The sequence below is a fragment of the Muscardinus avellanarius genome (assembly GCF_963383645.1).
Source record: "Muscardinus avellanarius genome assembly, chromosome: 1".
NCBI classification, from domain to species: Eukaryota; Metazoa; Chordata; class Mammalia; order Rodentia; family Gliridae; genus Muscardinus; species Muscardinus avellanarius.
Window position 1 is genome coordinate 220,323,105 of NC_137786.1, and position 15,941 is coordinate 220,339,045.

The 15,941-nt window shown below is 55.9% G+C and overlaps 1 protein-coding gene across 1 annotated transcript; it reads right to left on the reverse strand.

Moving 5' to 3' along the window:
- Positions 1-285: 285 nt before the first annotated feature.
- On the reverse strand, positions 286-9,219 carry PACSIN3 (protein kinase C and casein kinase substrate in neurons 3; the record flags this gene model as incomplete). Its single annotated transcript, XM_080695852.1, has 10 exons — positions 9,112-9,219; positions 4,568-4,660; positions 4,274-4,430; positions 2,793-3,028; positions 2,526-2,681; positions 1,820-1,995; positions 1,587-1,707; positions 1,322-1,458; positions 813-934; positions 286-401 (listed from the first exon to the last, which is right to left on the reverse strand). The coding sequence occupies exons 2-10, from the start codon at positions 4,619-4,621 to the stop codon at positions 286-288; spliced, it is 1,275 nt and encodes a 424-aa protein (XP_080551978.1). The 5' UTR covers positions 4,622-4,660; positions 9,112-9,219.
- Positions 9,220-15,941: the final 6,722 nt, after the last annotated feature.

Here is a 15,941-nt window from a genome sequence, read left to right on the forward strand (position 1 = left end):
AGAAACTGGGTCTTCGGGTCTTGGGGAGACCCAGGTGCTTGGGGAAGCTGAGACACCCCTGTACCCTTGTCACTTCCGCCCTCCGCCTAGACTCAGCTGGCCGTCCCTGACCATCCCTTCCTAGACACAGACCCATCCCTTCCTTGGGTCCTAGGACTTTTCCCTCCTGGGGGGAAAGAGACAGCAGCAGCAGCATACTAGTTCAGGGCACTCGGGTCGGGCCGTCCAGGAGCAGCGGGGCTCTGACCCCGGGTGGAGAGGCAGCGTAGAAGGGCTATCGGGTGCTCAGGCACCCACACACTCTACGTAATTGGCAGGGTACAGGCCAACGCGGCCACTCTGCAGCTGGCCCTGGCACCAGCCCTGCTCGTCCTCCTCACTCATCTTCAGCAGCTCCTCCCCTGTTGGAAGGGGGATGGGTCACTGCCAATTGCTCCGGCCCAACCATTGCCACAACTGGGTCAAGGATTGAGGGGGCTGGGATGGTACAGGAGCCCGCCAGTGAGAAAAAAAAGCCACCCCCCCAGTCAGGGAGAGGTCATGGAAGTCAACAGCCCCCCCCCCCAGGCAGGGAGAGGTCATGGAAGTCAACAACCTCCCCCCCCAAGTCAGGGAGAGGTCATGGAAGTCAACAGCCCCCACCCCCCACCCCCCTAACCTGGAGGCAGCAGTCAGGCCCCAGCTGGCTCAGCCTGGAACTGCCAGGGAGCTGGCCCTTGAGAAGGGGGTATGGCTTTGCGTTGCCACACCCTGCTCCGCAGGTAAGACAGGGAGTGAAGCCTGGAGAGGCGAGGAAAGGGACCCCGAGGTACCTGCTCGGAAGCTCAGCTCGTCAGCTTCCTGACCAGCGTAGTCATAGAGCGCCCGCACCCGCACCCCAGTGGCAGCCTTCCGGGGACTCTCTTCATCTGACCACTCCTCGTCCTGCCCGCTGCTGGAGATGGAAGAGAAGACAGAGAGGGACAGTCAGGGCCCAGGACACTTTGGGCGAGAGATCTCAGCTCACCCCTGGAGCCTTGCTGCAGAGGCAGGGGGTGGGGGCAGCAGACTCTAGTGGCACCTAAGCCATTGCCCTAGGCAAGCCCACGTGCAATTCCTGCACACGCTGACGCGGGCTGGAAGTAGGAGGGAATATGGAAACTGCCTGGCCAGTCTAAACCTCTGTGAACCCCGTTATGTATTATCTCTCCTACGTCGGCCCTGGGGTCCCAGGCACCAATTTTCAACCCACTTCAGGTGTTAAGGGAAGGAAGCAAAGAAAAGGAAGAGGGCCCGGGCAGGGCACACAGCTGTCTGCCTCAGCCAGGCTCCCGGCTCTCACCCTGGGGACCCCGGGGACTGGGGCGGGGGTGCCGTGCCATCTCTTGTGGGCACGATACTGGTCAGAGTAACCTCATCGGGGCTCCGGCCACCCTTCTCCTTCCGGCTGATTGTCCTCTGGGTGTCCAAGGACCATTCCTGAGGGGACAGTGCTTAGGGTTAGGCAGTGTTATGGCTGCGGCGGCAGCAAGCCCATCCGACCACCTTTTCCTGCTTCTCCCAGAGCCCTGGCCTCCCTCCCAGGGCCCACGCTGAGCCCCACATGCCTCAAACTGTGGCCAGTTCATGGCCATGCCGGGCCCGTGGGTGCTGCGCCACCAGCGCAGATCCTCCTCGTCGCTGGCTGCCTCAATGCCCTGGTGCAGGTCTCGGTGGAGCTCGTGGAACCTACAGCATGGCGGCCCCTCAGGTGCGGAAGTCTGGGGCCCCTCCCCGACGCCATTCCCCCAGCCAGAGCGCGGGGAGGCAGAGGGGCCCCACGCCCACCCGCAAGCCATACTTGTCACTGCTGGAGAGGTCAAGGTGCTGGTGCAAAGTGAGCAGCATCTCCTTGAAGAAGACGAGCCGCTGGCGCTCAGCGGCCTGGCAGCTCTCGAAGGCCTGCTCCATGTCCTCCATGTAGCGCGGGGTGTAGCGATGCAGCTCTGCCAGCGTCTGCTCGTACTGGGTTTTTGTCTGGACAGGAGAAGAGGGGGCCTGGTGAGGACGGACCGCCTCCCCTGCGACTCCACCAGTATTTACCAGGCACGGCCTCAGGTTAGCCCCTGGGCCAGGCACAGGGACCTGCGGGCCCAAGACCATTCCTGCAGCTTCACAACGGAGATGCCGTTCAGACACGGCATCTGCAAGTCTGGCAGAGTGAGTGGACAGGCAGCGAAATCAGAAAGGCGTCCTGGAGGGGGTAGAAAGTGAGCGGCGGCTCAGAGGACAGGGAGGATTTGGAATATGTAGCACAGGAGGGACAGGCACTGCAGGAAGAGTGGGCCACATAGCGCACTGCGCGAGGAAGGCGCCTCCTCAACTGCTCTCAAAGTCCCAGGGCCAGAACCCCGCAGCTCCTCTCCCTGGGAGGAGCATCACCTTTGCTGTCTCTATCAGTGAACACCTGGAAAGAGGTGGCACCTGGGGACAGGGACGGGAGGCCCTGGGGCTGGAGAAGGCGTGCAGGGAGCAAGCTCTGGGCAGGAGGCCTGGCCCGGCCGTACCTTCTCGGCCTCCTTGGTGCAGCGTCCCACCCGCTCCTGAAGTTTGCGCAGCTGCTCCTGGGACACGGCGTTGTCCGCCTTCGCGTGGCTCTCCCGGGTCTGGGCCGTCTTCTCGTCCTTCCGGGCTGCGTGGTAGCTCTTCTTGGAAGCCTCAACCTGACATACAAGGGGACAATTCTGGTTGCTGGACGCCCTGCGCAGGCCGCCTAGAGCCCTGTGCAGACCTGGAAGAGGCCTGCCTCTGATGCCCAGCCCATCCAGCCTCACCTCCTTCAACCTCTTCAGCCAGGGCTTCTGGGCCTTGCGGAAGCCGTCCTCCGCCGCCCGGCTCTCGCGGAAGCCGCCCAGCACTGGCCGGTGGAAGGCCCCCCGCTGCCAGTTGCGCACCCGCTCGCTGTCAGGCCCGTGCAGCTTCTCCCGAACCTCCAGGTGCAGCTCGCTCAGCCTCTCGGCCGCCGTGAAGAAGGCGTGCCAGGCCTTCTCCAGCGTGCCATATTGCGGGCCTGCAGAGCAAAGGGGATTGGGCCAGGCTGGGGAGAGTGCCACCCCAAGCAAACCCAAGGCCTCTCACAGGTGCCCCTCTGGGTGGCAGCATGGAGGGGTGCGAAGATGAATGGCAGTGCTGTCAGCTGCTGCCCACAAGATGCCTACTCTGTGCCTGGCACAGAGCTCTTCCTGAATCCTTGCCTCTACCACTGCCAAGTGGGCAGCATCATTATTGACAAGGACTGAAGCCCAGAGGAGCCAAGCAAACTGTCTGGAAGCGTTGGAATGGAGCCAAAAGTCAGACCCAAGCCTGATGCATAAACTCTACGTGCCTGGGCTCTCTCTACCCAGTAGAAAGCCTGGACTCTACCTACAGCCCCCCACGCTGTGTGACTTCATGCAAAGCCCTTAGCTCCTCTGAACTTCCAGTTTCTCCTGTAAAAATGCATAGGGAACTAGCAGTATAACTCAGAGGCAGAGCACCTGCCTAGAATGTGCAAGGGCCTGGGTTTGACCCCCAGCACCGCAAACAGGAAAAGAAAAAAAAATTTTTTTTAAGTACCGGGGATGGAACCCAGGGTCATTCTACCTCAGAGCAACAACCCCCCCAGCCCTATGTTTTATTTTTTATTTTTGAAACAGAGTCTTGCCAGGAGTGGTGGCACACACTTGTAATCCCCGCTCTTGGGAGGCTGAAACAGGAGGATCGCATAGGTTCGAAGCCAGCCTCAGCTATACTCAGTGAGGCTTCCAGCAACTTAGTGAGACCCCGTTTCCAAATAAAATATAAAAAAGGTCTGGGAGTATAGCCCGGAGGTAGAAAGCCTCTGGGTTCTACCCCCAGTACCACCAAAAAAAAAAAAAAAAAAAAAAAGAAAAGAAACAGAGTCTCACTGAGTTGCAGAGGGCCTAAGTAGCTGAGGCTGTCCCTCACTAAGTAGCTGAGGCTGTCCGCAAACTGCGATGCTCCTGTCTCAGCCTCCCGAAAGCTGGGATTATAAGCGTGCGCCACCACGCCTGGCTCTGAAAAAGTTTTTAAATGCATAGAACAGGACCATCTCCATCTTAGGATTGTTAGAAATATCAGAGTAACTCAGGCACATACTTTACAGACTACACCAGCATAACTATGAGAAAGACCAAGGGGATCTTCCTCTAGAAAGGGGAAAAGGCAGATGTGGAAGAGCCCTGGACTTTCCCCGAGAAGTGTAAAAGAAGCCGCCCTGCGCGTCCCTCCCTGCCAGGCTTGCAGGCCGGCTCACCCTTCTCCACAGCGCCCCTCCACTTGCGGGCCCAGTCGGCCAGCTGCTGCGCATAGGCCTTCTCGATGCGGGCACGCTCCTGGAAGCAGCTGACCAGATCTCCGCACAGCCGGTGCCCATCCTCCACCCGCTGCACTGTCCGCCTATAGTTGCCAGCCTGTGGGTGCACACGAGGAGGACAACTTCACAGGAGAAGCCCCTCCTGGGCTAGGGCTGACAGCTAGGCTCCTTCCCGGACGGGAGGGTACATCCAAAGAAGGGGCGATATTTCAGTGCCCAGCCTCAGCTACTCACCTCCCAGAAACTGCCCCCTAAGGCCTCCCCTCCGGCGTCCTCTTCTGGAGCCATGGTGTCCCCGCAGCACGGAATGGTGGCGGATTTGGGGCCGTGGAGTGCAGGTGTTTAGCAGGAAAGTTGGACCTGTGTTTTGGGGTTAGGAAGCGGCCCCCTCTATCCCTGGGCCTTGCCCCACTGCCATCCCCAGCACCCACGGGGCTACCCGAGCTCAGTGTGAGCAGGCAGAGGGCTGGCGATCGCCAAGAGGAGCCAAAATGGGGCAAAGATAAAGTGCCTCCACTTGCCCGGGTCTTCCCTTCCCTGCCTCCCCCTGCGTACCTGGGGTCCGGAGATCACTGCAGGGACCGAGTGGCCAGCTCTCCGAACGGCTGCTGTGATCTGCCTTGAAGTTAACAAGAGCAGAGCAGGGGGTGAGGTGGGGCCCAGAGTGTCCAGGGCGGTGCCCGGCTCCCCCGATATAGCAACTGCTGTCAGAAGCGCCAGATTCCAGGCAGGAGAATGCCAGGAGGGTCACATGATCCAGCAGGGGATTAGGTGGCAGGCAGGGCTGGGGGGTGGGCCAAAAGCCCCGCTCCCCGCACTGCGCTCTGCGGATGAGAGAAGAGGACTCCGGCCCACGCCAGGGTCCCTGTTGCCTTCCCTCGAATGACAAGGCAACCCCGTTAGCAGACCAGGCCACCTGAGAGCGTGCCTGGCACGGCCGGTGGCTGCTGTGCTGGGAAGAGTAGAAAGCGAGCCAGGACGCCTGAGCCCTGTCTTGGCCAGGAAGCATGGACAAGTGCATTTTACTGCCCTGAGGAGCCTCAGCTCCCTCTGGGGTGGAAATCCCCCCCTCCGCGGCCCCAGTAAGCTTCCATGGCGGGGCTGGTGTAAGACTCAAACCAGGCACTGCAAGAGAAACACCAGGATCCAGAAGTCACAAGGAGCTACTCATCCCCCTCCACGACACCCACAAGGCCCCGCGGGGCCCCGTGGATCACCAGGTACTCAAGTCCGGCCCTCAGAAAGCCCAGAGTCTGGGCAGCGCAGGGAGCCAGCCAAGCCATCAGTCGGCAGAATCCCAGCCCCAGTTACCACCTCAGGGACCAGAGGACACCGAGGTATGCAGCCGCTCCCCTCCTGCTCATGAGCAGGGTCTCAGCTGTCCCCATGACTCATGGCCTCTACAAGGAAATCACTTCCTCTGAGCAAACCCAGGTCCCAGGGACACTTGGCCCCAGAGGACAGAGTGCATTCCTGCTGCCCCCAAAGCAGGGCTCTCTGTCAAGTGCTCCCTTCAAACTGAGAACCTCGCATGGTGGAACAAGCTTGTAATCCCAGCATTTGGGAGGTGGAGACAGGAGGATCGCAGTCCCAGGACAGCCTCAGCTACTTAGCAAGGCCCTTTGCAAGTCAGTGACACCCTGTTTCAAAAAATTTTTAAAGGGCTAAAAAACAGGGTTGGGGGTGTAACTCAGAGGTACAATGCCCCTGGGTTCCATCCCCAGTCCTGGGAGAAAAAAAAAAAAAAAAAGCCCCACCAGGCGTGGTGGCAAATGCTTATAATCCCAGCATTTGGGAGGCTAAAACAGGAGGATCCAGGTTCACAGCCATCCTCAGCTACTTACTGAGGCCCTTTGCAACTCAGTGAGACCCTGTTTCAAAATAATAAATTAAAAAATAGGGCTGGGGGTATAGCTTGGAGGTAGAATGCCCCTGGGTTTCATCCCCAGTACTGGGGGGGGGGGAACCTCTACACATCTTTCAAAATTCATACTGGCTACTTAGTGAGGCCCTTTGCAACACAGTGAGACCGAGACCCTGTTTCAAAAATTAAAGAATAAAAAATAGGGCTTGGGGTATAGCTTGGAGGTAGAATGCCCCTGGGTTCCATCCCAGTACTACCAAAAAAAGAAAAAAGAAAAAAACCCTCAAACAGGGCATCTTCTCTGCAGCCACTCCTGCTCTTCCATCCTCTGGGATCCTGCAGACCCTGTGACCCCTCAGTCAGGGCATATATCCCCTGGGTGTGACAGACAGGACATCTGTCCCCAGTCATGGACAGACTTCTTTGGTTGATTTATGTTTCCCTAGGCACCAAAATAAGGAATAATTAGTTTAAAAAAAAAAAAGTAAGGGAGGGACTAGTAGGATAGCTCAGTGGTGGTGTGTAGCTTAGCATGTGCAAGGACTGACGTTCAACCCTCAGCACCAAAAGTAAAGACGACTAGGGAGTAGTAACACACAACTATCATCACAGTAGTTGGGAGGCTGAGGCAGGAGGTTTGCCAGTTCAAGACCAGAGTAAGCAAATTAGCAAGACTGTCTCAAAATAAAAAGGGCTGGGGGAGCTGAGCGTGGTGGCACATGCTTGTAATTCCAGCGTTTGGGAGGCTAAGACAGGAGGATCGTAGGTTTACAGCCAGCCTGAGCTACTTAGTGAGACCCTTGCGACTTAGTGAGCCAGATTTCAAAATAAAGAATAAAAAAATAGGGCTAGAGGTATAGCTTGGAGGTAGGATGCACCTGGGTTCTTCTATCCCCAGTACTGCAAAAAAGGGGGTGCTGGGAGAGAGCCGGGTGTGGTAGTGCACACTTGTAATCCCAGTACTTTGGAGGCTGAGACAGAAGGATCCCAGGTTACTTAGTGAGGGCCTCTGCAACTTAGTGAGACCCTGTTTCAAAATAAAGAAAAAACAGGGCTGGGGGTATAGTTTGGAGGGAGAATGCCCCTGGGTTCAATCCCCAATACCACAAAAGGGGGGGCTGGGAATGTAGTACAGTGGTACCACTGGATTCAATCCCCAGTAATTCAAAAAGAGAAATGACATCCTCCTCAAGCCCAGGAGACCCCTGGCGACAGCGCCATGACAAAGCTTGGCTTGAGGGAGCTTCCAGCCCGGCTGACAGGAGAGAGCCGGAGCTCGGGGCCCCATGGAGACCCATGGAGGTGCAGGCACTAGAGGTGGCTGGGCACAGAGCAGCTGCCCCACCAGCACCCCAATAAGCTCTTCTTCACCTTGCTTCCCTCAGTCTGCCCCATTTGTCCAGAAAAGACTCTCCAGCCACATAGAGAGTGTGCTATAAATCTCAGGGCCTTTGGAGCTGTCCCAGTGAGCCGTGGGGTGGGGGTGCTGCCTGCATCAGCCTCTCTGCTCCCCTGAGAGCTGCCCCCCACCCGTTCCCTCTCTCTGGCCCCAGAACAGAGCTGGCTGTGTGTGCAGGGCTGGCACAGCTCCCTCCGGCCTCACAGAGCAAACATAAGCCCAAGGCCCAGGCACCACCAGCCCCGCTTCTCCTAGCAGAGGGGGTGGGCCTTGTGCCTTGGTCCTTGTTGACACCTTGTCCCTCCTGATCTCAGCAAAGACACAAATTGGGCAGAACACACTCTGCCACAAGCAAGTGCTCAGAAAGCAAGTCAGGAAATCTTCCCTGGGCGCACACCTCCTGGGCCACAGAAGACCTTCTGGGGCTTGGAAGGGTCTCCTCCCAGCTGCTGGGACCAAAGCAGGAAGGAGTCCTGGGTTCCAGGGCCTCCTTCCACCCGACGGTCCCAGGTACCCCGCCTCCACCCCTATCAGAAGCTGGGGGCATGCCGCGGGGAGGGAGCACTGCCTCCCTGCCCAACCCAGCCCGGGTGCCCTGAGTCACAGGCTGCACCCAAGGATTTCTTCCCCAGCAGCCCCTTCCGGCGAGCCCACAGCCCTAGGATTTGAGGGCACAGGAAGGGGCAGTCGCTGGTCCTTGGAGGGGCACCCAGGCCCAAGGGGCGGGCACCAGCAGCCGGAGCGCCCCGGAGCCTGGGGGAGGGGTGGCGCGGGGAAAGAGGGAGGAGGCAGGGCCAGGGAGGGGCAAAACAAAGGGGCACTTTTGGAAACCCGACCTGCCGGCTGAGGTGCCTGCTCCGGGATGACGCACTCCAAACCCCGAGCCTGCACACCAAATCCCGGAGCCGGGGGCGGCGCGTCTCCAGCCCCAACCCTCGCGGACGGCGACCCTCGACAGACCCCGCGGGGCCGCCCGGCGCTGCACAGCTCCCAGCCCCGGGAGCCCAAGCGGAGCAGCAGGGCCAGGCCTAGCCATGGAGGCTCTAGGACTTCTTGGCCAAACTTGCTGAACTCGGTCTCGGCGGGGGTGGGGCCAGCCGGTCCCTGAGGCGGGGAGGGGGCGCCCGGGTCTCCGCCGCGGACTCCAGATGGTGGCCCCGGGCGGCGGCCCCAGGAATTGAGGCTCTTTGCAGAGGGCAAGGAGTCACCCGGAGCGCGGCCTCCCTGGGGGCCCAGAGCCGGCGCGAAGAGGCCGATCTGGGCCCTCGAGGGGCCCGGGCGATGGAGTGGCCGTCCAGCCCGACGTCTCCTGCCCCCGCAGGCACGGGGAGTCGCCAGGGTGGCGGCGCCGCGGGCCAGACGCCCCCGGCCCGGCCCGGCGGCCGCGCTTGCGGTCCCCACGCAGGGCAGGGTGGCCGGGGTCCCCGGCGGGAGGCGGTCGCGATGCCAACTTCAGGAGCCAGAGCGCGGGAGGGCGGGCTCGAGCCTCGGCCCGCGCCCCCTCCGGGCACTCACCGCGGGCTCCGCGCGCTCGGCGGGCGGGGGTCCGGCCACGCTCCGGTCCGAGTCCTGCCGCTCCCGCCCGGCCGCCGCCTCCCGGAGCGCGCCCGGCCCTCCCCCGGGAAGCCCGCCCCCGGCCCCGCCCTCCCCGCGCCGCCCCCCCCCCCCGGCACCGCGCAGCCGGCGGGCGGGGGGCGCAGGCCCCGGGGTCCCGCGAGGCCGCGGGAGTCCGAGCTGGGGACGGCGAGGGGGCGGGCGGTGCCCTCCAGGGGCGCGGCCGTGCTCCCCGCGGAGCACCGCGTTCCCAGCTGCGAGCCTGGGGAGGCTCACCCCCCCCTTAGGGCTAGGATTCCCATTTCACAGATGGCGGGAACTGAGGTTCAGAGACCATCCGCAGTTTACCCCAGAAGCCCTAGTCGTGCAGAGCGGGACTTAAAAGTGGTGCCCCGTGGGCGCACAGCTCCTCGCTAGTCTGGGGCGCACTCCGAGGCCCCGGGCCCAGCACGCGGTGGGGGCGGAACGAAAATGCACGAGCTCCGCCCCTGCGTGATCTTGTTCCCCGATTTTCTACCACGATTCATTCTTAAGTCCCTCCGCCCACTTTATCAATGTGGCCGATTTTTCCAGAGCGCCACGATGCCACCCCACCGTGACTAAGTCCCTTCTTCCTCGCCTCCTCCCCAGGCCCCTCAGGAGTTTTCGGAGCCGGCCTGTTATTTATATCCACTGGAGCGGTCCAAGAATGTTCCGAGGCCGACCTAATGGCCACCTGCTTGGCCTCCCCGCCCCTCCCGAGGAGCGGGCCGGGTGACCCTGCGGCGGCGCGGGCCGGCGAGGTCGGGTTGGGAGGGCTTGAAGCACCTTCCCACCCAGCCCCCGCTCCCCGAGGAGTGCGAGCACTGCGCGCGAATTTTTAAAAGGCAGCTTTTAAAAATAAAAAATAGCAAAAATGAGATAAATCTCATTTTGTAAGTGAGATTCTAAATCACCGACCCGTGAATTCGCTCACAAAAATGGAAAGGGGACCTTTAGAGATGGTTTCTGGAGTAGCATTAGCTGCTGAGAGCTGATTGGGGGGCTGTGAAATTGCCTCCTCCAGACACCTGTGGTGCACCTAAGACCTACCACCTTTGGCCGGAGGACTCTGGCCGAGTTTGGCAACTCATACCTGAGGATGTGGCTTCTGCAACCAGTTTCAACACCCACTCTCTCTTAGGGCTTGGACAAGTCCCTTCTCTCCTTATCTCTGTTTCTACCTCTATCAAACCTGACAGGCGCCCCAGCTGACCTTCCACTGGGCCATGTGCCCCAGCTAATTAGTGATTGTAAAACAATTGCAAATCAGAGGCGCTGGGGAAAAGTCTAATGGCAGCTATCGTGTTTTGTATTATTTTAAATCAGTTAACATCCACACAGTGCCTGGGGGCCTTTAGGTACCTAGACAGAAAGTGCGAAAATATAAGAATGAAATTAATTACAGGAACCGCCTATTAAAGCCTCATTAAAATTAAAGTTGGCAGCCAACTGGGAAAGCGAGGCTATGAGAGGCTCGTGAGGCAGGACGTTCGTGGGCCCCAAGGCGAAGGGGATGCCAGTGGAAAACATCTGGCTTCCCTGGGGTTCAGATCTGGAAGCAGGAACGCTGCAGTTGATCATAATTGTTCCCAAGGTGCTGTAGGGGGAGAAAATAAACCAGAACCCAGAGTATGCAGGCTGCTGCCAAGGGAAAAGAAGACACACATGTCCTTAGAAAACCAGCTCCCACCTAGTGCCACCGTTGGGGCTCAGATCAGACCTTCACACACACTGCTCGTCAACGCCACTCCCCACCTGGACAGGGCTCAAGCGGGGATGCCCAGGGCCGGAGGCCGCGGGGAGACAGAAACCTAGTGAGAGGCAGCTGAGCTCAGGGCACCAGGTGGCACCTTGGTCTGCAGCCAAATACCAGGACACTCGCAGGCTCACCTTGAGTTTCTGGTATGTCCTAACCTTGCCTTCCTTTGTTTATGTATCCATTCATTCATCCAGCCAAGACTGAAATATTACCCTCTGCTAATCTCTATGACTAGTGTTTAGGATACATAAGGCAGAACCCGAAGTATACATCAATGATACGACTTGGGTGTGAAAAACCAGGGCAGAACCCAAGCGAGAGACCACTTCTCACAGGGACATGACGCTTGATTGGGCTTCATGAGAAGGAATCAGTCATGGGGAGAGGCTTTCTAGGTGGGAGCATCTGGGCGTGCCAGGCTCCAGGGGGGTCAGTGTATGAGTCTATGACCTAGCAATTCTGTGTGTGTGTGTGTGTGTGTGTGTGTGTGTGTATGTGTGTGTCATTGGGGATTGAACCAAAGGGTTATCTGCCTCTGAGCTATACACCCTCCGTCCTTTTTATTTTTATTTATTTATTTGTTTATTTATTACACTTTGCAGGGTACTGGGGATTGAACCCAGGGACATTCCACCTCCAAGCTATACCTCCAGCCTTATTTTATTTTTTATTTTGAAGCAAGATCTCACTAAGTAGCTGTGGCTGGCTGCGAACCTGTGATCCTCCTGTCTCATCTTCCCCAGTACTGGGATTACAGTGTAATTCACTTGTTATTCCATCACTCCCAACTTTATTTTTTTTAATTTTATGTTTTCAGTTACTAGAAATTGAACCCAGGAGCATTCTACCTCAGAGCTACATCCCCAGCCCTATTTTTTTTAATCTTTTATTTTGAAACAGAGTCTCACTATGTTGCAGAAGACCTCACTAAGTAGCCGAGGCTGGCCACAAACCTGAAATCCTTCTGTCTCAGCCTCTCAAGTACTGGGGTTACAAGTGTATGCTACCACACCCGGATTTTTTTTTTTTTTTGAAACAGGGTCTCATTAGGTTGCCGAGGGCCTTGCTAAACTGCTGAGGCTGGCCTCCAACTTGCTAATTTGCCATTTTCTGCCTCAGCCTCCCCAGTACTGAGATTACAAGCACATGCCACCATGCTCAGCTTGCAATTCCTTTTTTTATATCTATTAGCAACAAATGTGTGTACAAGTAACAAAAGAAATATAAGGATATTTGCATATGGCATTGTTTGCAATTAGGGAAAACTGAAAACAAATGTCCATTATGAGGGAGATAGTTGAATAACTTAAAATTTATCCATGCTATGGATTACTCTGAGATAACTCACGAAAAAGGTAGAAGAGGGGTTGTGTGTGTGTGTGTGTGTGTGTGTGTGTGTGTGCACGTTTTGGTGGTACCGGCACGTTTGGTGGTACCGGGGATTAGATCCAGGGGCATTCTACCTCTGAGCTACAGAGCTCTATTTTTTTATTTATTTATTTTATTATTATTTTATTTATTTATTTTTTTGGTGGTACTGGGGTTCCTGGAAGCCCTTCTACCTCCAGCTACACTCCCAGACCTATTTTTACATTTTTTATTTGGAAACAGCGTCTCCTAAGCCAGCGCGCGCGGCTGGCTTCGAACCTGCGCGATCCTCCTGTCTCTGCCTCCCAAGCGCGGGGATTACAAGCGTGTGCCACCACGCCCGGCCAGAGCTCTATTTTTTATTCTTTATTTTGAAGCAGCGTCTCACTAAGTTGCAGAGAGCCCAAGTAGCTGAAGCTGGCCTTGAACATGCGATCCTCCTGTCTCAGCCTCCCAAGAACTGGGATCATAAGCATTTGCCACCATGCCCAGCTTGCTGAGATGTATTCTTACATGAAGAGCTCCTCATCATTGTTGAATGAAAGAAGGGCAGCGAAGAATACACTAACTATTGAAAGAGAAGATATGTCAAGCCGACTGGGGTAGCTGTCTCCAGGGAGAAGTCTCTAATTGTTTTTTTTTTTTTTTTTTTTTTGGTGGTGGTACTACCTCCGGGCTACACTCCCAGACCTATTTTATATTTTTGAAACAGGGTCTCTTACACCAGGGTGGCTGGCTTCGAACCTGCGCGATCCTCCTGTCTCTGCCTCCCAAGCGCGGGGATTACCAGCGTGCGCCACCACGCCCGGCTGAGAAGTCTTTAATTGGAAAGCGCCATTTTTGTAATGTTAGAGAATTCACAGTGAGGAACTGGACTGTAGCTCCAGTCGACAGAGCGTGTGCTTAGCATACACAAAACCCATCCACAGCACTGAGAAACAAAATTTTACAACGAGAATGTACCTACATGTACATGCCGTAATTAAATGAAATATGGAGGGAGGTGAGTCGGTGTTGGGTCTGCTACAGTGCTGTCAGTAGAATCTTCTGCAGTGGTCCTAGCCATAGCTGTGAGCCGCACGTGGCTACTAAGCATTTGAAACGTAAGCCGGGTGTGGTGGTGCATCCCAGTCCTTGAGAGCCTGAGACAGGAGGAGTGCAGGTTGTGGTCAGCTTCAGCAACTTAGTGAGACCCTGTTTCAAAATAACATATTTAATAGGGCTGGGGAGCCTGGCGTGGTGGTGCATGCTTGTAATCCCAGCATTCGGGAGGCTGAGACCAGAGGATGGCGGTTCACAGACAGCCTCAGCTACTTAGTGAGGCCCGCTGCAACTCAGTGAGACCCAGTTTCAAAATAAAGAATAAAAAATAGGGTAGGGTATGTAGCTCAGAGGTAGAATACCCCTGGGTTCCATCCTCAGACCCGCAAAAAAAAAAAAGGGCTGGGGGTGTAGCTCAGAGGTAGAATGCCCCTGGGTTCAATCTCCAATACAAGAAAGAAAGACTGAATATTTTCTCTTTCTTTCTTTCTTTCTTTCTTTCTTTCTTTCTTTCTTTCTTTCAGTACTGGGAATTGAACTCAGGGTATCCTACAGCTGAGCTACACCCTCAGCTCTGTTTTATTTATTTTGAAACAAGGTCTCACTAAATTGCTGCGGGCCTCCCTAAGTTGCTGGGGCTGGTCATGAACATGTGATGCTCTTGTCTCAGCCTCCCAAGTACTGACTGGAATTATGAGCATGAGACACCGTAGATTTTTTTTGTTTTAAGATGGGGGGTCTCACTATGTTTCCCAGGCTGGCCTCAAACTCCTGGGCTCAAATAATCCTCCAGCTTGAGCCTCACAAGTAGCTGGGACTAGGGGCACAGAGCCAGGTTTATCCTTTTATTATCTTTCTGTGGTGCTGCAGATTAAACCCAGGATCTCAGCCATGCAAAGCACTGTGCTCTACCACTGAGCTACGCCCCAGCCCAGGTTTATCCTTTTTTTTTTCTTTTTATGTGCAGTACTGGGACTGGAACCCAAGAGCATTATACCTCCGAGCTACACCACCAGCCCTATTTGTTGCAGAGGGCCTCACTAAGTAGCTGAGGCTGTCTACGAATCGCGGTCCTCCGGTCTCAGCCTCCCGAACGCTGGGATTACAAGCGCGCACCACCAAGCCCGGCTTCAGGTTTATCCTTTTTGTCTATGTGTTCATGTGGTACTGGAGATTGAAATCTGAGGCATTCTACCTCACAGCTACACCCTCAGCCCTATTATTTATTTATTTATTTATTTATTTATTTATTTATTTATTTTTGTTTTAAAGCAGGGTCTTGCCAAGTTTCTGAGAGTCTCACTAAGTTACTGAAACTGGTCTTAAACTTGCAATTCTTGTATCTCAGCCTCCCCAGTACTGGGACTATAGGCTTGCACCAGCTGGGTATGATAGCTGTAATCACAGCACCGGGAGGCTGAGACAGGAGGATCACAGGTTTGAGGCTAGCATATGGTAACCTAGGGAGACCCTGTTTCAAAATAAAAAGGGCTGGGGGTGTTGCTCAGAGGCAAAACTCTCCTGGATTCAATCTTCAGTACACACCCACCACTAACAACAACAACAAAACACACACACACACACACACACACACCTCTAACAGCCCTGCCAAGGGTAAACCAGAGGAAGCCGGGGCCTCAGGACAGCCCGGGCTCTGAAAGCTGCTTTGTTCCTCTCAGCCCCTGGACACCGCCCAGCATTCCTGATAGGCAGCTGACTAAAGTATCCTGATTTAACAGCTCTGTTTTTAAAATTTCAGGCAACCCAAGGTGGGAAAACTGGTGTGTGTTTTCGAGAGGGGTTACGGTCAGTCAGTCGTCAGTCGGGGAGGCCATTTCCAAGTGAGGATGGTGGGGAGCACGGCGGAGGACCGGCACTGGAGTGAGAAAGCGTAGCAGGTTTCTGAGTGCAGCCACACGGAAAGATTCTTCAGGGTCAGGAATTTGCCCAGGGCAGATTCTTTGGAAAGAACCACAGAGTTGGCAGGACGCATCCTGCGGGCTGCTGTTGAACTGTCCACCCTTCAGCCCTGGAGGCAGGAGGCTCTGCTTGGAAAGTCGGCCCTGGGCCTTCCATGGCCTCCTTTGCTGGTGCAGGAATCCCAGGGGAGAGGAGCACCCACTGCAGACCAGCACTGTGTCACCCACTTGGTCCTCAATTTAAAGAAAGCAGATAGTCAGGCGTGGTGGTGCACACCTGTAGTCCCAGTACTTAGAAGGCTGAGACATCCCCGGGCGTGGTGGCGCACATTTGTAATCCCCGCACTTGGGAGGCCGAGACAGGAGGAGCACGCAGGTTCGAAGCCAGCCAAGCTGGTTTAAGAGACCCTGTTTCCAACTAAATATATAAAAAATAAAAAATGGGTCTGGGAGTGTAGCCCAGAGAAGGGTTCCATCCCCAGTACTACCAAAAAATAAAAATTAAAAAAAAAAAAAAAGGCTGAGACAAAAGAATCACAGGCTCAGGACCTTAGTGAAACTCTCAATGACCTAGCAAGACCCTGATTCAAAACAAAAAATAAGCCGGGCGTGGTGGCGCACACTTGTAAACCCAGCATTTGGGAGGCTGAGACAGGAGGATCGTGGTTCACAGACAGCCTCAG